This window comes from Anopheles funestus, chromosome 2RL, assembly GCF_943734845.2.
Source record: "Anopheles funestus chromosome 2RL, idAnoFuneDA-416_04, whole genome shotgun sequence".
Classification (NCBI taxonomy): domain Eukaryota; kingdom Metazoa; phylum Arthropoda; class Insecta; order Diptera; family Culicidae; genus Anopheles; species Anopheles funestus.
In genome coordinates, this window is record NC_064598.1 from 50,419,725 (window position 1) to 50,437,968 (window position 18,244).

General features: G+C 44.6%; 2 protein-coding genes across 3 annotated transcripts; one reads left to right on the top strand and one right to left on the bottom strand.

The window, feature by feature from the left end:
• Positions 1-1,779: 1,779 nt before the first annotated feature.
• Positions 1,780-13,379, top strand: LOC125766047 (acyl-CoA Delta-9 desaturase). Of its 2 annotated transcripts, none has more exons than XM_049431628.1 (5): positions 1,780-2,306; positions 7,797-8,000; positions 8,078-8,237; positions 11,667-12,189; positions 12,264-13,379. In XM_049431628.1, the coding sequence occupies exons 2-5, from the start codon at positions 7,839-7,841 to the stop codon at positions 12,649-12,651; spliced, it is 1,233 nt and encodes a 410-aa protein (XP_049287585.1). In that variant the 5' UTR covers positions 1,780-2,306; positions 7,797-7,838; the 3' UTR covers positions 12,652-13,379. The 2 variants fall into 2 exon arrangements, with proteins under 2 accessions (XP_049287585.1, XP_049287584.1); XM_049431627.1 differs by having other exon boundaries at positions 1,786-1,885.
• Positions 13,039-15,744, bottom strand: LOC125766048 (uncharacterized). The gene has a single exon (XM_049431629.1). It carries the CDS (start codon positions 14,302-14,304, stop codon positions 13,525-13,527), a length of 780 nt encoding a protein of 259 aa, XP_049287586.1. The 5' UTR covers positions 14,305-15,744; the 3' UTR covers positions 13,039-13,524.
• Between the last annotated feature and the right edge of the window lie 2,500 nt (positions 15,745-18,244).

Below are 18,244 nucleotides of genomic sequence, written 5' to 3' on the forward strand. Positions count from 1 at the left end.
TGTTTGCCTTTTAAAAAGGAGTTTATAAACCAAACTGCACAAGATCAGGAGACCAGGTGAAAGGTTTGCAGTAGAAAGTTGGATAGTCGAATCCTGCGTATGATGAAACGGTCCGGATGAGATTTGCTATCGGGCTGTGCCGTGGAAAACAACGGGTTCACTAAACCAACAGAGCCACCACAAGAGAATAATGTAAAGCATAATGAAATGCTTGTTTGGGGGTTTATAAAGCGTCATTAGATATAAAAGTTAGTCATCAATAATAAATCGTTGTTATTTTAACTTAGGATTAGAAATTGGTGGTAGTTAGTGTATATGAATTAAAATAAAAACCATCTGTTCATCAATTCATGTTGCCATATCCATTGTGATGCAAAAAGGAGAATTTTGTTTAAAGTAATGCTTTTCCAATTTAAAGCAAAAAAAATGGATTTTTTATTTTCTCCTGTTGGTTTTAACGACATTGAAGATCATGCCTGTCTTTTCTGGCTTACTAGACTTATTTTTACCGCGTAGCCGGACAGTAGTCCTTGCTAAGGAGGGACACCGGTCCGAATGGGATTTGATCCCTGGTCCTGCCGTGTGGACCGGCGCCGTTTATCACATACACCACCGGGCCGCTCCTATATTTTTTAGATTACTACACTTATTTTTACCACGTAGTCGGGTAGTTAGAATCCTTGATCCAGGGACGAACGGAGATTTTGTAACGGTCCTGTCTTGTAAAACCGGCCGCCGATTGAAATGGAGTATTTGATTCAATTGGGTAATTATGTTTTTTTTTCAAGTTCTATTCAAAATTGAAGTTAATATTTTATTGTATCCATAAAACTATTAATTGTTCAAAAAAGTTGTCCATGTTGAAAAGCTTGTACCACTGTTTCTAACTCTCCCCGACCAACGTCCCTAATTCTGAACGATTGATCGACATTGATCTATCCTTCATGATGGCTGAGGTACATCGCACTGCATGAATCATCCGGCCCGAAAATAAGACTGGCCCAGCAACAAAAGTTGAGACAATAGTGAAGATGTGGCGCATCACCATGCTTCAATCAGCTTGTAAGGCTACGGTAAATGTACTTCGTTGATGCAGGGCAGTATCAAAGTACCGGTCACTTTGAGGGACCTTCACCACGCGCGCTCATGTTTGATCGACGCGAATCGATACGGTGCTAAGCGGCAAAGCTTCTACGTGCCGACCGTCCATCCCAGAATGGACGTCCAGTGCCCTTCCTTCCTCCCCCCAACCCCCGCTCCAGTACGCAGTACGCTTTGTCGCATCGTTTCCGTTGCGTGAAAAAGTGTCCCCAAAGGTGCGTCTGATGGGACTGGTAGGCTGTTTAGACACTTTTGATGGGTGGAAGGAGGGGGAGAACCTAGCCGAATTGTTGACAATGTTCCCGGCGAATTTTTCGTTCGCATTCTCGCGTGCATGGATAGGGAAGAAGCGCCAAAACATGCGGTTCCATGTTCCCGTATAGGGAGTGCGAAAGCCACTACAGGGTGAACGAGTGTGAGCGAACCATTACCACCACTGCAGCTAGGTGGGAGAGAGAGAGAGAGAGAGCAGAAAGCCCAAAACAGAGAGATGCCGATGAGCAGGAGTGGACAGCACAAATGCGTTTAACGGTGGCACGATGGTGCAATTAGCGGGGAACGGAGGAAAAATCGGACCCCCGGGGCCCCGACGAAAGGGAAGGGAATGGGAACGAGGGTGAACTGCACCACGCAGGTTAAAGGGAAAAGTTTTATAAAAGACCGGCGCAACCACCGTGCGTCGTTTACTGCGCTGACTGATCGCAAACTGAGCGGACGATCGTACCATACGATCTACCCCCAATACGAGCATTTTCGCCACTTTGGCCGTACGAGTGTGCTAAAGGTAACGATTTCATTGTGTGGTTCCGGTGCTGGTGTTACGGGCCGCGTGCTTACAGCTGCCATATCCTCTGTCCCTTAAAGCCGTTGCATCCTTTTTTGCGATCGTTCGTACGAGTACGAGTGCAGTGATACGCGTGGTGATAAAGTTTTGGTGCAACGAAATTAGCTAAAACCATCCCGCTTCCATCCGGGGGTTTTGTCCTGGAACAAATGTGATAAACAATTCTGGTGTACATTTTATCGGCGAAGAGGTAGAATAGGTGGCGTACCAGGTGGAAAGACCAGCAAAGGGTTCGAAGCTGAAAAGTTTTTGTGTCAATTTTTTTTTCTGTTTTGCTCGAGATTGTTTGGTTTATGTTTGACGTGTGAAAAGCGAGTTGGTGCTGAAAAGCTTAAGCCGGCTGCTTCGTACTCGGACCACCGTAAGTACCTTCCCCAAAAAAAAAAGAAAAAAAGCCCCCAACTATACACCATCGGTCTGTACTGTCCGTCCTGGTGGAAAGTGCTAATAAGTTCAAATCGTACTTATTGACTTGGCTTGAGCTCATTTTCTACCAGCGCCCTGGTTTTGTGGACCAGCACGAGTGACGATTGGAACAAATTTTTGTCCTGCGGTCAGCAATTTTTGGACTCTTGTTTTTCAAACTCGTGAAGGTGTATTTTAAGGCGCGCGTGAGCGCTCTTGTGTGTGTATTTGTTTTTATGTTTATATATCGCTTTTCCTGTGCGATTCTGTGGTATTAGGCGCATGGTTCATTGCACACCTCGGCATAAAGTACACGAGTACAAGGGTGTATGGCGTTAAAAGTTGGTTTTACACCCGTTGCCAGAGGCATTCAATCTGTTCGCTATCAAAAACGCCAGACAGATGGAACTAAACAAAACAAAACAAAAATTGGAAAGGAATAATCTAACCTTGCCTCAATGTCAACGTTTCGTGCAGAGATAGTATCCTTCTGATGCCTTATTTCATCATCAGCTGCAAATAGTGTGATCATAAATACCAAAAGGGGGCACTTTTGCTATCAGTAGCAAAACAAAAGTGGGCTTATAGTTTATCTTTTTTTTTTTATTCAAAACCTTTCGTTTAGCGTGTTATCATTCACAGTGTTTACAGTTCGGTAACAAGAACGGCGTAACCCGAACATCACGTCCTTTGCCACCGATCACGTTCGCTAGATGAAAATGTTTACCGTGCGCCCGAATGTCGTGGCGTTTAGCTTTGTTTGTTACTTGCCGATAGACACATTTGTACTGCGCGAGAGCACATTACCAAAATTATTTGAACGTACACAAACTGAAGTAATGCTTCAGCTGAAGTGAGCCTGCAATTGTGAAGCAGTTTCGTCTAAATGTGCAAAATGAATTAACAAACACTTGCTCGAGCGCTGTCCCTTGCTTGCGGATAACGTTGAGAGAAATGTTAAAACAACGAAGAGAAAAAGCGATCGGACAAGGTCTACCAGTGCATCTGCTATCGTCTGCATTGGTCACTAGGGTGGGTTTTCTACTAAAGCACTGCATATCCTTCGTGGATAACCAAAGGCAAACTGATGAAGGATGACATATATGTATAAAAAAAACCTGTTCTCCCAACATCCCGACACACACGCGTGTCCTTGTGGATACGGTGGAGCGATCTGTTCGAGTCTGAGAACTGAAGACTGAAATCCCCTGGGTTCCTAACCATGGCCCTGGCAACGGTAGAAGGCAAAACCCATCGCGAATGGGGTAGGGTCAACCTGTTGCTGGACGCGGCTTACTGTGTCAAGTAAAACGGCGTCTTCGGTACCGTCGGGGTCAGGACAATCTGTTCCCTGTTTGGCTCACCGGGGTGTGACCTTTCTGTACTTACACTTCTTGCATCCTCCTTTGTCGATGTTCTCTTTTTCATTGATATTTCAAATCAAGCTGCTTGCACGTTAAGTTAACTCTTTCATCTGATTCTGGAGCCTTAAGTCACTACAAACCGATGGCTTTGTGTTGTTCAAAAATAGCATCTGAAAAAACCTTGACCAGCCTGAGTGCCTGAGTATAAGGGATCACTTTTTGTTGGTGTTAGCGTGAACATAAATCTTCATGAGCTGGGCAAAGATTTTACTCCGCTAAAACACTTTATGTTAAGTAAGAAGCGAATGGGGGAGAAGAAAAAAACAAACATTCAGCCTTTTTATTGCTCGCTGTGTCACACTAACTGCGGTTATGGCTTTGAGCAGAAAAGGTGGTCATGAAAGTGGTTTATACTAAGGAGAAAAAAAAGGAACCATTTATAAGCAGTGAGTCAAAGTACAATGTAGATTACTCGTGTGTTACCTCACTGGATTGTGGTAGAAATGATTCAACATTGCTTAAGAACTAACATAACGCTATAATAACCGAAATAGTTTTACATTTTTGGGTAAAAGTGTTTTTACCTTCCCCGTTTACTCGCTACCTAATTAAACCTGGTAGACCAAAAATCAAAACCCTAACGCTAACGAACCACCTTTGACATTGTTGGCCGAAGTCACCTTAAGCAAATCGTGGCTAATCGCAAAACCGAAAACTTCCCCCGTTTCAAGAACGTCACGCAACAAACCTTGATGGGGGACGGGGGTAGTTGCAATGAAACTTTAAGTGCCAAAGTATGCGACAATTGGGTATATACCGTCCACCTCCCGCGTCCCCCGGCGGGGTTAGCTATCTACTAATTAGTCCCCAACACCGTCGTTGACCCCTTTCGAACAGTTCCAGTGGTGGACCAAATGACCAAATGCAAAAGTAGCAATTTTTTTTGTTATTAATCCATTCTACTGCTACATCCCAAAACGAAGTTTCCGACAAATGGGTCGACAAAACGTTTCAAAAATCTAGAATATGAGTGTTTTAAAAATAAAACCGAAATCTTTGCCCTCCTGCACGTTGGGTTCGTTGATGGGAGGACCGTGTCGGCAGTCACGTATATAATAAAGCCCTGCCGCGTACTAGTTCTGTCCGGATTTAGGTGACTCTGCTTCCTCCTTCGTTTCGTTCTCCCGTTCTCGCATTCCCATCTGGTGGCTATTTGCCCGTCGGCCATACTATGCCCATACCTCGGACTCGGTGCGATCGTCGCATAGATCTTGCTGGTGTGGGTTTTCTATCGAAAGCTCGTTTTGCTTCTGCAGAGGACAAACGAGTCAAAATGTGATGTCCGAAAAACGTGGTGCATTACTACTGGTTTGCTGTCATAAATGGGAGTTCCCGTGGCCGGAAATCGTATTCGAAACTGGGAACACTACCGGATTACATGCCGGGACGCGCTACAACTAGAATGGGCAAAATTCCTCAAAACCCACTGAGATATTGAAGAGACAGGTAGAGGGAAGGAGAGTAGGGGGCGGGATAATGGAAGGGGTGAAAGTAAAGTACACGTAACGACAACATACCGACACTATGCTAATCGCCAATAGATTCACTTTTATGCTCACGTGCCATTTGCGGATTAGGTCACGAATGTAATGTGGTTCTATATTTGCAAGGCTGCAAAGGCAAAACATTGAAGAAAAACCGGTCAATTGATGCATATAAACACATACATACACCCTACGAGGTAGGTAACGACAACCAAGCAAAACGATTGCACTGCAGCTTTTCTTCCAGTTCGACTTCTAATTGAAATCACCAACCAACGCAATCATGTCGCTGTACGTTGAAGAACTACTGCATACCGTATGATGGTCAAGATCAAGTGTGCCGTAATGGCAATGAGAGTAACCCACAACGTACTGTTGTTTTTTTGCTACAAATTCTTTCCCCTCCCCCTGGCTAAGGGTTGGGTGACGATTTATAATGGGCAATAACGTAACTATCGAAGGCGCCCCTTGCACTTTTAGTACTGAGTGCCCAATTGAACTGTTGCGATCTTCGTCTTCCACTTGGGGGGGTTTGGTTTGTTGATGTTTCGGAACAACCTTCAGCAAATGTAATTTACGATCACACGATCAAGGTTGCTTGGAAAGATGTAATGATACGCCCATTCCACACCCCAAACAAAAAACCGACAACCACCGACAGAAACTTATCGAATTGTGACCTGTTGGAAGAACGTGGTGCCCGACCATCATAAACAATCTGTTAGAGTTGAAATCATAAATATAAAAGTTCAATTGCATCCGACACCTCGCCGGTGGCATTGCTGTGCACGCGTGATGGTTTTATACCATTTTCCACCGGTTATAATCCACCCCTATTTCGCAACAAGCTCATTTACAGGCCGGGTAGATCACGTGTAAACGCACAAATGCAATGTTGTTTTGTTGTAGTACCCTTGCGAAACGTTGCGTTACATCAAAAACGGGTGCAAAGAGATAGAAGACGAATAGAAAAAAACCCTCCCCGAAACGAGCTCATCGTGACATTGCAGCCAACCATTTCGTACTGCAAAGGGTTTGAAAAATGTGGGGTTCGTTGTTTGTGTTGAAGTTTTTCGTTTCCGTTTGGTTCTTTAGTTAAAGCTCGTGTCCTTTCTATAGGGGAATGTTTCTATCTTACCAATGCAATTGTGTCACAACGATCTATAATCGATCGATGTTGAATTCATGCTTGTTTGGATAGCATACTGCTAGGTGCATATCGTATAAAAATTCTCATAAAAAACATTAGAAAAAAAAAAGTACAATTATTTCACAATATTACCAGTACGAATGACCTGCTTGTTTACCTTGCTTACGTTAGGAATCCCCTTAACGAAGGATCGAATTACTCGCGTATTAGGGCATTGGAGTCGTAAAATTGTTTTCGTCAACAATTTCGATACGATCGTAAAAGCTAAAAATAATTCTCTTTCCATACTATTTCCTGATGGAACGATGAAACATACCAGAGGGAAGGGATGAAGATGAAGAGGGGCAGGGGAAAATTCCGAAAGGAAACATATAACGCTTCAAACGACCTGTTATGGATTGTTTGGTTCGAAGAAGTTTCGCATATTGCGTTCCTAATTATCTCGCTCAAGAATACCAATGATAGATACACTCGTAGGTAAGGTGGACTAGCAAATGGAAGTCCCTTTTTTGAATTGGTTTTGAAAAAAAAATGAAACAGCAAAGAGGAAGAAGCAAGAAAGAAATCGAACCATCTTGCGAACTCATCCACCCATAGCGGTTGGGTAATGCGTGGAATATTGAGAATAGTGACCGTTTCCTCATTCCTGCTGTCCCAAAAAAGTAGAGTCGAATGTCACAAAAATCGTCATCACGCTTACCGTACGACGATGCCAACCGAAGGGACGTGATTATAATGGATAACTTGCTGTGAACATTGGTGCTTAATAAGCGACCGATCACCGTTGCGATCTTAATAAGCGATCGATCACAACACCGCAAAAAGGCAACTGTTCCGCATTGTACCAGAAAGGGTCGTATGAAGTGCGTGGGGGAATTGATTTTGGGAATTATTGAGGCAAAACAAAATCCAAAATAACATGAATCGTACGATTGTTGATGGCACTTTTACTTAATGCACTGTGGCACGGAAATTTCATGTTTATTTCAACTGATGGATCAGTTCTATACACGCAAATGAAAGAAGAAGTGATTAAATACCATCGTATTGCAAAGTGCATCGTATCATACGCACTGATCGTACAAGCCTATAACCGGTTCAGAGGTTCACGCCTGATGGTAGGAAACTTTCTCCATTTTTTCGGGAATACGCCCTGCCCTGTGCAAAGTGCAACATGTGTCTGCATATTTCGGTACCTACCAATCTCTATCAGGTCAGTTGATCGGGCTGGTTTGTCCGGCATTGCGGATGTAACAGCTTCCTTTTACTTCCTGCTACGGTTAATAAATTATTGCATGCGAATTTCTCCTCCGTAAGCGAAATGGACTTTAAAACATAATTAACCGACGATTGGCTCTCCTTTTTTCGTATGGCTTTATTCACTCTAGGCACGTGAATTTATACATCGAACATACACAGTAACGGCAACAATGGCACCGAACGTGCTCGGCAACACGATACTACTGGCCGAGACTTGCATCGAGCAGGAGGATCGCAATAATAACAATGCACCGGTTGGCACACAGCAGTACAAGAACAAATCCTTCCTGAATGTACCACCAAAGCCGGCACCAGTTACAGAAGAGATTAAGGTAAGGGATGATCCTGGCGCTAATCAAAACCAAATCGCTTGCTGTACTTACGTAAACACAACTTCCCGAATTTACAGCCAAAAGATGTCGCGAAGGTCCAGGGTACGAGTACGGGACGCCATTATCAGCATGTGTACGTGTGGCGAAACATTATCGCTTTCATCTATCTGCATCTTGGCTTTCTGTACGGCAGCTATCTGTTGGTAACATCGGCAAAATGGAGCACATTTTTCTTGGGTGAGTATTGGGTAAAGATAGGTTACCTTTTCTACTGTTTCTGCAATGCGAAGTTTCTGCCTTTAGCACAGTTTAGTAGAGGGACAATTTGGTCAAACATTTGCCAAAAACATAGCTTAAATAAAATTTTTAAGTTTGTTAAGTCTGACAAAGATAGATAATGCTTGCAGAATTGAAGAAATATATAGAATGTTAAGAAGCAAAGTTAAGCTAAATGATTTTTTTAAAGGAATTTCTGGATTCTCGGAAATTTGGCACCCGTTCATCTGCTCAAATCTCTAACGTCTTACTACCAGTATAGATGAGGTTTAGAGAATTTATGTATTACCACTTCTATTCATCTTTCTACTTCTACAGACCCTCTTTGAGTCTGACTATTCTCAAACCATACAGTTCTACTCTACATATACTGTCCTCTATCTGAATTGTCTAATAATTTGAATAGACTTACTAAAGTAGCAATCGCTACGAAATCAGTGTTGATTCTGGATCTAATACCAAGGCACGATACTTATGCCATTAACACATAAATTACGAACAACCTTGTCGATCGTGTTGTAAGTGCATTCACTCGCTATGCCCGAACAAAATGCCCTGCAACTCCTCCAAATAAACGTTGCATATAATTTTATGCGTAAAATTGCAGCGTGATAACGATGATAATAAATTGTTGCTGCTGCCAATTGGTAAGAAACGGATCGTGATTTATTATCTACCGACACAAACGACCTTAATGGTTCGGTTGCGTTAGCTTGATAACCCAATAATATACCGGCCAAATTGTATCGTACAGAATTTACGACTATTTCCTGACGCACGGTCCGTTTCGGTGACTCGCATGCAAAGACGGAAAGGAACTGAATTCCACACAAATATATTTTTTTTTAAACTTTACTCCAACCTGAACCACATTGACAATTGTGCGTTTTGACGGCTTCTTCATCCTCGACGGTCCGGATGAGGATGAATAATGATTTATTCTACCAGCGTCAGCGTCCCCGAGTTGGCGCGATTGACGAGAGTACAGTGGATCTTGAAGACAATGTCCAGCGACGTGACGGAAATATGCGATCGATCGGTGACCGTAGTGTGCTGGTGTCGATCGAGTTGCTCCCCAAACCGAATAAGGTGGTTGTCGTTCACTCCCGACACAAACACTCGCCCCCACCTTCACCGTCTTCGGCAGTCATCAACACAAAACGTGGTCATTGTTCGTACAGTTCAAACTAAAAACCCCTCGGACAGTGCTTGAACTCAGACTCATCGTTTAATAATGGGCGTTACGACAGAAGCGTTACATACCGAGGGTGACGAACGTATATTACAATCTATCTGCTTATCCAGCCAGAAGAAAACCGGAAATGCACCGAGATGGAAACGCATTCCGGCGCACAGTAAGGGAACGATTGTACTGAAAGAGAAAGTTTCGACAGGGAAATCGGGTCCCAGAAGATCGGGACCAGCCAGGTGGTCGGTCACCCAGCCGGGTCAAACAATCGTCCCTCTGTGGGCAAAAGGGCTTGAATGGCGAATTGATTTTTGCAAGCATAGTTACCGCGCGAAAGTGCAAACAAAAGGTTCCCGTCCATGGTGTCGAGTCTGGCGGCTCTGAAGTGCATTTGCTTTTACACGGCAATTGATGGTGTCGGGTCCGGGTATATTGGTACGGGATGCAACGACGACACAAAGCAAAGCAGGCAGGCAGTCACCGGACATCTAATGTGCAATTAATTACTCCTGCAGCAAACATGCCTTTTCTGGGGTGTTTTGTTCAGACCGGGGAAAGTGTTCCGTGTAAAATGTGATAATACGAAGCACAGAGCGTCACAAAGTTGGACATGGATGACAAATGTTAATTGTAATTACAATTATGACGTGATAGGACATTAGTATCGCAAATTATCTTTATATCGCCGTAAAAAAAAGCTTGCAATATTTTTTTGGGTTTTACGTCACTATCGATCCACCTTAATATGCTTCAGTCCTGAGGAGAATCGGAAAGAATTTTTGAAAAACGACTTTCATAAGTTTGAGCTACCGTAGACACTGTGTCACGCGGTGCACTGATGAATGGGACACCGAGTTTTGGCATACAAAATTGGTTGCCGTTGCTCTCCCGGTCCAGATCCCACCAGAACCAGGATTGTGCATGCAAAGCACGCAATCCGTTTTCGCGATAAGCGTCATTCGACGCTTGGTTTTGTAGCACCAAAAACCCCTTGGACTTGTTCCAGGACTGCTTTGAGTCTCAGAACGCATGTTAATGACGTTGGTTTGCAGTGGGTCCGGGTTAAAGTATTGGAGGGCAGCCTCCCCTTACGTCTATCGGATGTCGAAATGTGTTCCATGTGCGTCACAACCACAATGGGAGTTCATTTCCCTCGTCGGATACGAAAATTGCCAGATCCCGGTAGCAGCTAATAATCGATGAGCATAAATTGTCCATCACTTACTTGGCACGATTGTACACCCGCGCACAGGAAACGAAGCCATGAAATTGGCAGAAAAGGTTGCACATTAGAGTGATCGTACACGTGAGTCATGCGCATCATTACATACACGTCTCAGAGCATTATAGCACAATCAATGCCAAGGTGGAAATCGGTGCTCAATGTCATGGGAAAATTATCGATAGGCAAAATTGGATACACACGTTTAGCGCTTTAGTTTTTGTCACTATTAAAGCTCACACAAAAAAAAGGTAAATTTCAACAGCTCTTCCATGCATGGAGCGAAGTATAAAAAGAAGAAAACAATTGTGTTAAGGGCAAAACAATAAAAAAAAACTAAAAAAAAACACAATACAATTATTGACGCAGAAGAAATGAGCTAGCTTAAGACGCCGCCGGTTAAGATCATTAGCGGTAAGGGATGGGCAGATAAATGTCTACCTTCGAGTGAAGTTCCGTTTTTGGTTGTGCTTTTTCACGGTGCAAAAAGGTGTCGGGGTGCTTCCATCCTAATATGATCATGATTGATAGGTATCGTGATACCCGTTTTCCTGCACGTCACGAACAAAGCGTAAAAGTGGTTTAATTTGGTACGGAGGTTTTTGGTGCGTTACAATAGCAAATGGGAGGGGACAACAATTGCAGAAAATCTGTCCGATCATGGTCGCAAACACGAATACGGCTATCATACGCAAAACGACGCGGTTGCGTACGCGAGATTAGGCCGATCATCGTCGATAATACGCTATCGATCTTACCGTCCGGTTGATATTCGTTCACTTTTGGCAGATCACCGCGCCAATTGAAGGTGGTAATCAGTCGGAAGTAAAAACTTCTGTTCCAGTGTTTGTCCAGAGTGTGAAATAAAAAAAGGCCTGAACGATCACTACTTACATTATTTAATTATGTTCTGTTTTCTTTCGCTCTTTTCTTTTTTGGTTAACGCGCAACTTTAATGAACCTCTGACTTGCAATCCAGCACTCAGCTTGGGCTCGGGTGGCGCACTAGGCGTTACGGCCGGAGCACACCGGCTCTGGTCGCACCGGGCGTACAAGGCGAAGTGGCCGCTCCGTCTGTTCCTGATGCTAGCGCAAACGCTAGCCTTCCAGAACAGCGTGTACGAGTGGGTGCGGGATCACCGTGTCCATCACAAGTTCACTGATACCGATGCCGACCCGCACAATGCGACCCGCGGCTTCTTCTTCTCGCACATCGGCTGGCTGATGGTGAAGAAGCATCCGGACGTGAAGGCGCGCGGCCGGGCAATCGACATGACCGACCTCGAGCAGGACGGGATCGTGATGTTTCAGAAGCGCTACTACGCCCTGCTGATGCCACTGTTCTGCTTCGTCCTACCGACCTTTCTCGCGTACTACTTCCTCGACGAAACGTTTTCGAACGCCTGGTACGTGGTGGCCATCTTCCGGTACGTGCTATCGCTGAACGCCACCTGGATGGTGAACAGTGCGGCCCACATCTGGGGCACGAAACCGTACGATCGGTAAGTAACGATAAGTTCGATCCTTAGCCATGCCAAGCGTTACAGCGTCTAATCGTATTTCTTCCTTGTTGCAGAAACATCTCACCGACCAACAGCACGTTAGTGGGGGTTGCAGCTTTCGGTGAGGGTTGGCACAACTACCATCATGTGTTCCCGTGGGACTACAAAACGTCCGAGCTTGGGACGTACAGTACCAACTTCACGACAGCTGTGATTGACTTTTTCGCCCGTATCGGCTGGGCGTACGATCTGAAATCGGTGTCGGACGATCTGATACGGAAGCGTGTACTACGTACCGGCGATGGAACGCACCAGTACAGCGAGCAGGAGCTGAATGCCCGCATGGTGGATTACATCAACCAGCTGGATCATGAGTCTGAACAGGCCGTATGGGGCTGGGACGATAGGGACATGAACGAGGAGGATCGTCAGGATGCCACCATTAGGAATAAGGCCGACTAGTGTCAGCCTTATCAGAGTACACTAATAGAGACTAGTGAAGGGGGGGATTTTGTTGCACACTGAGCGCGCACTAAGGACACGCGCTCGATGAGCGCTGGCGCTGCACATAGTGGCACGGCGTGGCTACCAATGGGGACAAAGCACTGGGGAGGTGTTACGTTATGTTTAACTATTTGTTTTTAAATTTCTGTCCTTACATATTCCTCACGCACACACCTACGCAACCGTACATTTTCTTTGCTGAGCGTTAAACATTATATTTCTTCTAGCGTCTTAGGTATGCGTTCGTAACGTGGCTAGAACTCAAAACGCTTCCACTTGAACTTATGTTTTTTTTGTTTGCTTTTTTTAAATTTCTCCCGACAACCTGGTCGTGAATCGGGCTTCGCTCGATGGCCCTTGCGAGTGTTTTTAACTCGTAACAAAACATAAATAATGTAAGCCGACGATTGTGACAAAGCAGAAAAATGGAAGTGTAATCGGGAATGAAGAAACGAACGAAACAACAACCAATGACAATATGCGACAGAAACAAGTGAAAAAATGTGGAGAAGAACGCAGGAGACTAGCCAATGGATTGGGTGGCTTTAGAAAAGGTCGTAGAGATCGTACCAGGGAAAAAAGGACGAAGGAAAAAAAACAATAGTGTCGCGCTTTATTTATTTGTCTATCGCTTTCATAGTACTTAGTGGATAAGCTTGAATTTAAATAAAAGACCTCAAAACAGACGTCTGCACGTGTGTCATCCTGATTTGCGGCTACCACTTTTCCTTCTCTCTCGGGATCGTTTTAACAGTGAGAAAACAATTATTTGGTGTCAGATTGTCTTTGTGTGTTATGTTGACGCACATAGAGCCACTTCCTTCTGGTGCGTTAGTTGTAGCCGGCGTTGAAGTAAACCGTCTGTTTACTCTCCTGTTCGGCCGCATGTTGCTTCGCCAGGTACATGATGGATGCGGCAAGGGCCGCATGGTTCACAATGCTGGAGAAGATCGTCGCAAACTTGAGGACGGGCAGTATCATTGGCAGAACGCCGGCCAACAGCATCGAGGGCAGCAGTACAAGCGGAACGCTTAGCTGCAACACCGTGCGAATACCTTTCTTTGCCTTGCCGCGTCCCGCGACCTCCGGTTCAACGGCCGTAATACCCTTGCGGACGGAAAATTCGAGCTGATTCGTATCGCTTGGCGTTAACCGTACGGCGACACCCGGCACTAGCTGCAGATCGATGATGCGCTCATTAAATAGTAACCGTAAGCCCCGTCCTAGCCGCTCATTTACATCAGTATCGTTCAGGGCGAGCAGCTGATCGCTAAAGAGTTTATTGTCCGCGCTCCGATAACTGGGCAGTAGCACCGCCTGTACGTCGTGCGTGATGTTGCCGGTGTTGGCAAAGCGGTACGACCGCGCCTCCATATTCTGCAGCAGGTACAGCTTGCCACAGTCAATGAGCGAAACGTGCTCGAGACAATTTAGCAATCGCAACGGTATCGTTTTCATGTACGCACCACTGCTCGATCTGCTCGAACTATCAGCACGGTTCACGTTGTTTAAGCTGCTCGAATAGCGGCTGTGGAAGTGTTTCCGCGTTTCGCATCGAATTGGCGCGAAAAGTGTAACTGCAAGCAATAGAATGGCGAACAATCTTGCCATAATGGGGATTGATACTGCTTCTGAGTGTTCTCTAGCAGCTAGCCAACCGTTTCAGCACTTACAGTCACTTGCTATAAAACAGCTATAATTCGCTCTCACCAGGTATAAGCTTAAGTTTCGTGTTTCAAACACCGCTCCCGAGCGCTGATGCTATTCCGTCAAATCTTGGCAGCAAAACACTCACAGTGGCGGGCAGATATGCACTGATCTTGACTCGTTCGGAGCTGAGCAATAACTGAGCGCTGGCAGCATCTACCCGGTAGGTCTTGTTCTCGCAACCGGGCAGCGCAAAACGACGCACCGGTAAAGAAAGTGGAAAAACCACTCCACCGCGCAGTACCGCAATTTTTCCTGCTCCACCACCACCCCCCGGCTGCATCGGAAAGCATCCCCGCAACCTCTCAACGCTCCCAATACGCTGCCCACGATCACGGACTGATCAGGTGGTGAAATCGATAGACAGCGAGTCCTCGCACGTTAGTAGCAGCTTAGAATATGGATCACTTTCCTTCGGTGGGATACTACCAGCCACATTGCAACCCATCTATTTCCACGCCGCACGTCTCTAGGAAGCGAGTTTTGTGCGTCCTGCTTCCGGTGCGCGAATCTGGGTCCCGGCAGTCGGTCACCGTTTCACCCGTGTGCGAAGTGCGTTCCATTTCCTACAACTATTCCCCAGATACTGGCGAGGTCGAGCCCACCGAAAACGGGTTTCATAGTAAAGTTGGCAAACCTCGACGAGTGCAGAGCATTGCTGGATGTTGCTGAAAATGACCAGTTACAGTTAATTCTACCGAGTGGTTCAAGTGGCTTTTCTCTAGTGCTTGTACCACGGCTGTGCGAGTGCCTTGCATTCCCAGATTTATCGACAGCTGAGATGCGCGATAGAAGAAGACAAGTACCGATCAAGCTAGAATGTCGGAATCAAACGGTCGATAGCTGTTGCCAGTGGTTGTGGTGTGGCACGGGTTGGGAGAAAAGGTAAACTATGCGTCTGCCAGGTGACGCTGCGGCACGGTTTTGCCCATTTACTCGCGATGTACCATCGTGCAGCGGAAAAAAGTGACAGCGGTTAATCGGAAGGAAGATTAAAGTCGGATCACGGAGCTGGATGGGAAGATGCTGCCGTGATGTGGGTACGATAGACGGACGCATTTATTAACGGTAAGTAATCTGTGGCGGTGCTAGTTACTTTCTTCGCATATCGTCACCACTGTTAGACGAAACTGATGAGTGGAAATACATGTTCAGCTCAGTACTTATCTCGATCGGAATCACATCGTGTGAGCAGCTGGTCTGTTGCTCTTTTAGGAGACTTGTGGAGCAGGTTTTCTACAGGTACGCTTAAATTGACTAAATGTTGCGTTTTAGATGAAACCGTTTGTTAGGTGTTGCTTTATTGTTGTATTGGATAGGCGATAAAACCAAAATTAAATATGGCAGTGTAAATGTAGCATTACAAATAACGTAGAATATTTATATTTGTACGACCGTTGTAATTATTAGAAGATTATACATCATTCAAACTATTTAGGCTAGAAAGAAACAGAGTAAAATCAAAAATAATGTTATAAAAACTATTATTAAAACTGTTGTTATTAAAACTCGTTGTATCTCTATGCGATAACACTTCTACTTGTACTCCTATCATTTTTAGGAAAGTATTGAGTTGAATTTTTACATCAGATATAAAATAAACTACAATTCAAAATTCAAAAAAAAAAAGTTTTCAAACATGATAATTTTATATCTGTATACAAAAAAAGAATATTGTAGTTATAAAAAATGTTTATATAACTTTTGATTTTGGAGTTTTGATTATTATAATAGGAATTAATTGGGGCGGCCGATTGGACCGACGTTGGACCGGGTTCAAATCCCATCCGGACCGTCGCCCCGTAGCAAGGACTGACTATCCGGCTACGTGGTAAAAATAAGTCTTAAACCACTCCTCGACCTGATCCGAACCCTGCCGATGCGCTTGATGTGCGTAGTACTACATGCAGGAACGTTTGTGTGGTAAGCCTTGTAAGCCAGAAATGGCCGGCGTGACCTGTAAGGTCGTTAAAGCCAAGAAGAAGAAGAAGAAGAAGAATAGGCATTAATAAACCTTCTATTTACTAGAAATAATCCTACGGAGCCCGGTGGTTCAGCTGAAAAACGGCGCCGGTCCCACACGGTAGGACCGGGTTCAAATTCCATCCGGACCGTCCCCCCGTAGCTAGGACTGACTATCGGACTACGTGGTAAAAATAAGTCTAGTAAGCCAGAAATGGCCGGCGTGACCTGTAAGGTCGTGAAAGCCAAGAAGAAGAATTCTACAAAGAACACGAAGGTTCACTATTTATAAAAGTAAAATGGACTACCTTTATGTGGTGATATTTCTGTGATTACTCCTGGTACGTGAAAGATTTAAAAATCAATCCCATAAAACTCTCTCTTCTTGCCTTAACGATCTTAGTGGTCATGCCGCCCACTTCTGGCTTACTAGACTTATTTTAGAACCTAGCCGGATAATCAGTCCTTGGTACGGCGTTCGGCGTCGCTACCATCTACACACTATCGGGCCACCCGGATTTCGTTATCCGATTTTGGCACTACATCCTGCACTAAATTCTGGATTTCTTTCATGTTATTTACCTACCTTCTGGGTAGGATTAGATTTGGTCCCATCATGATCGCACGAAGATCATCTCATGAAGATCTCCACTATGATTACTAGGGGTGTGAGTTGAAAGATCAAAATTGAAGCCATTGCTAGATTCTTTAATTCATAGCATTCTAGAACTTTTTTGAAATCGACATCTATTGAAAGATTTCTCATCCGACACTCTGAAATCTTGTCAAATGCGTAATAAGAGAAATCGAAATCGGAACAGAATGGATTTCTACTTACAATGGATGTCTACCGGAACACATTACAGAAGATGTATTACGATAATTTTGTTTCTTTTCATTTATACTTACTAATCAGTTCTTCGATCTGTGATCATACTCAACATGATCGAGAGGTAGAAATGCGGCACATTATATTGTAATTGTTTACTTGAGTATTTTTTCATCTAACTACAACAGCTAGAAAGTAAATAATTTTTAATTACCACTTATGCATCAATCACGATTGCTTTCTTTCTAACGTCGAGACCGATCATGGCAAACGTGCCAGGCAATGTGCAGTGCGATCGAGCACAACCAACCCATCTATTTCACTAAACAATTGACCCGTGCAAGCACTTATTAACCTGCATCAGATCAACCGTGTACAATACGCGCAAAAATAAATGTCTCCGGTTTTGTGGTGCTAAAGGTAATGAACGAAAATTATGCTCCGCTTCGGTTCGCGCTTATCCCGCTATCAAAATGGTGGACGTGGAGATATGATTGAAAAGTGAAACTATAATGCAGAACGTGCTGGAAGCGATACGGGTATAGAAGTTAGGAGGGTTTGGTACAGAAGTGTAGAGCTCTCCCGATCGGGTGCCCTTGTGCCCTTGGAAGCGTCGTCCGTGAAATCGACGCTAGACCAAGGGCAGAGAAAATTCATCCAATAATTGCTCGCTGTACAGTGCGCTACAATTAACCGCTTAGTCGAGTGGCAATGCGGATGCGGTCCACGGTCCGGATCGCCATGCCGGGTGATCCATATTGTCAAAACCCGATTACTTCGCTGGTCGGTCGCCTGACTGGTTTTCGCACCATTACCACCCGTGTGTTAGTGGAGGATCTGGTCGAATCTGTAGCATATCTGTGCTATCTGTTTTTTCCCTTCTTCTCGTTTTTCTTTTTCCACGTTGTGCTATTTTCCTTACAACCGTTTTACTAACAATGTCCAACAGCTGTCCGCTCATTGTAACGCATCTGTATGAGCGTTCTTATCATGTCACCTAATGGGCTAGTTGTTGATTAGCTGATTTGCATCCGGTACGCCGGAAGGGTTTTC

What these genes read in the sequence shown, in the direction of transcription:
- LOC125766047 (XM_049431628.1), top strand. Translation starts at nt 7,839, where the DNA reads ATGGCACCGAACGTGCTCGGCAACACGATACTACTGGCCGAGACTTGC. An exon ending in CAGTTACAGAAGAGATTAAG is followed by an intron (nt 8,001 to 8,077) that starts GTAAGGGATGAT and finishes CCGAATTTACAG; the next exon opens with CCAAAAGATGTCGCGAAGGT. An exon ending in ATGGAGCACATTTTTCTTGG is followed by an intron (nt 8,238 to 11,666) that starts GTGAGTATTGGG and finishes CTTGCAATCCAG; the next exon opens with CACTCAGCTTGGGCTCGGGT.
- LOC125766048 (XM_049431629.1), bottom strand. Translation starts at nt 14,304, where the DNA reads ATGGCAAGATTGTTCGCCATTCTATTGCTTGCAGTTACACTTTTCGCG.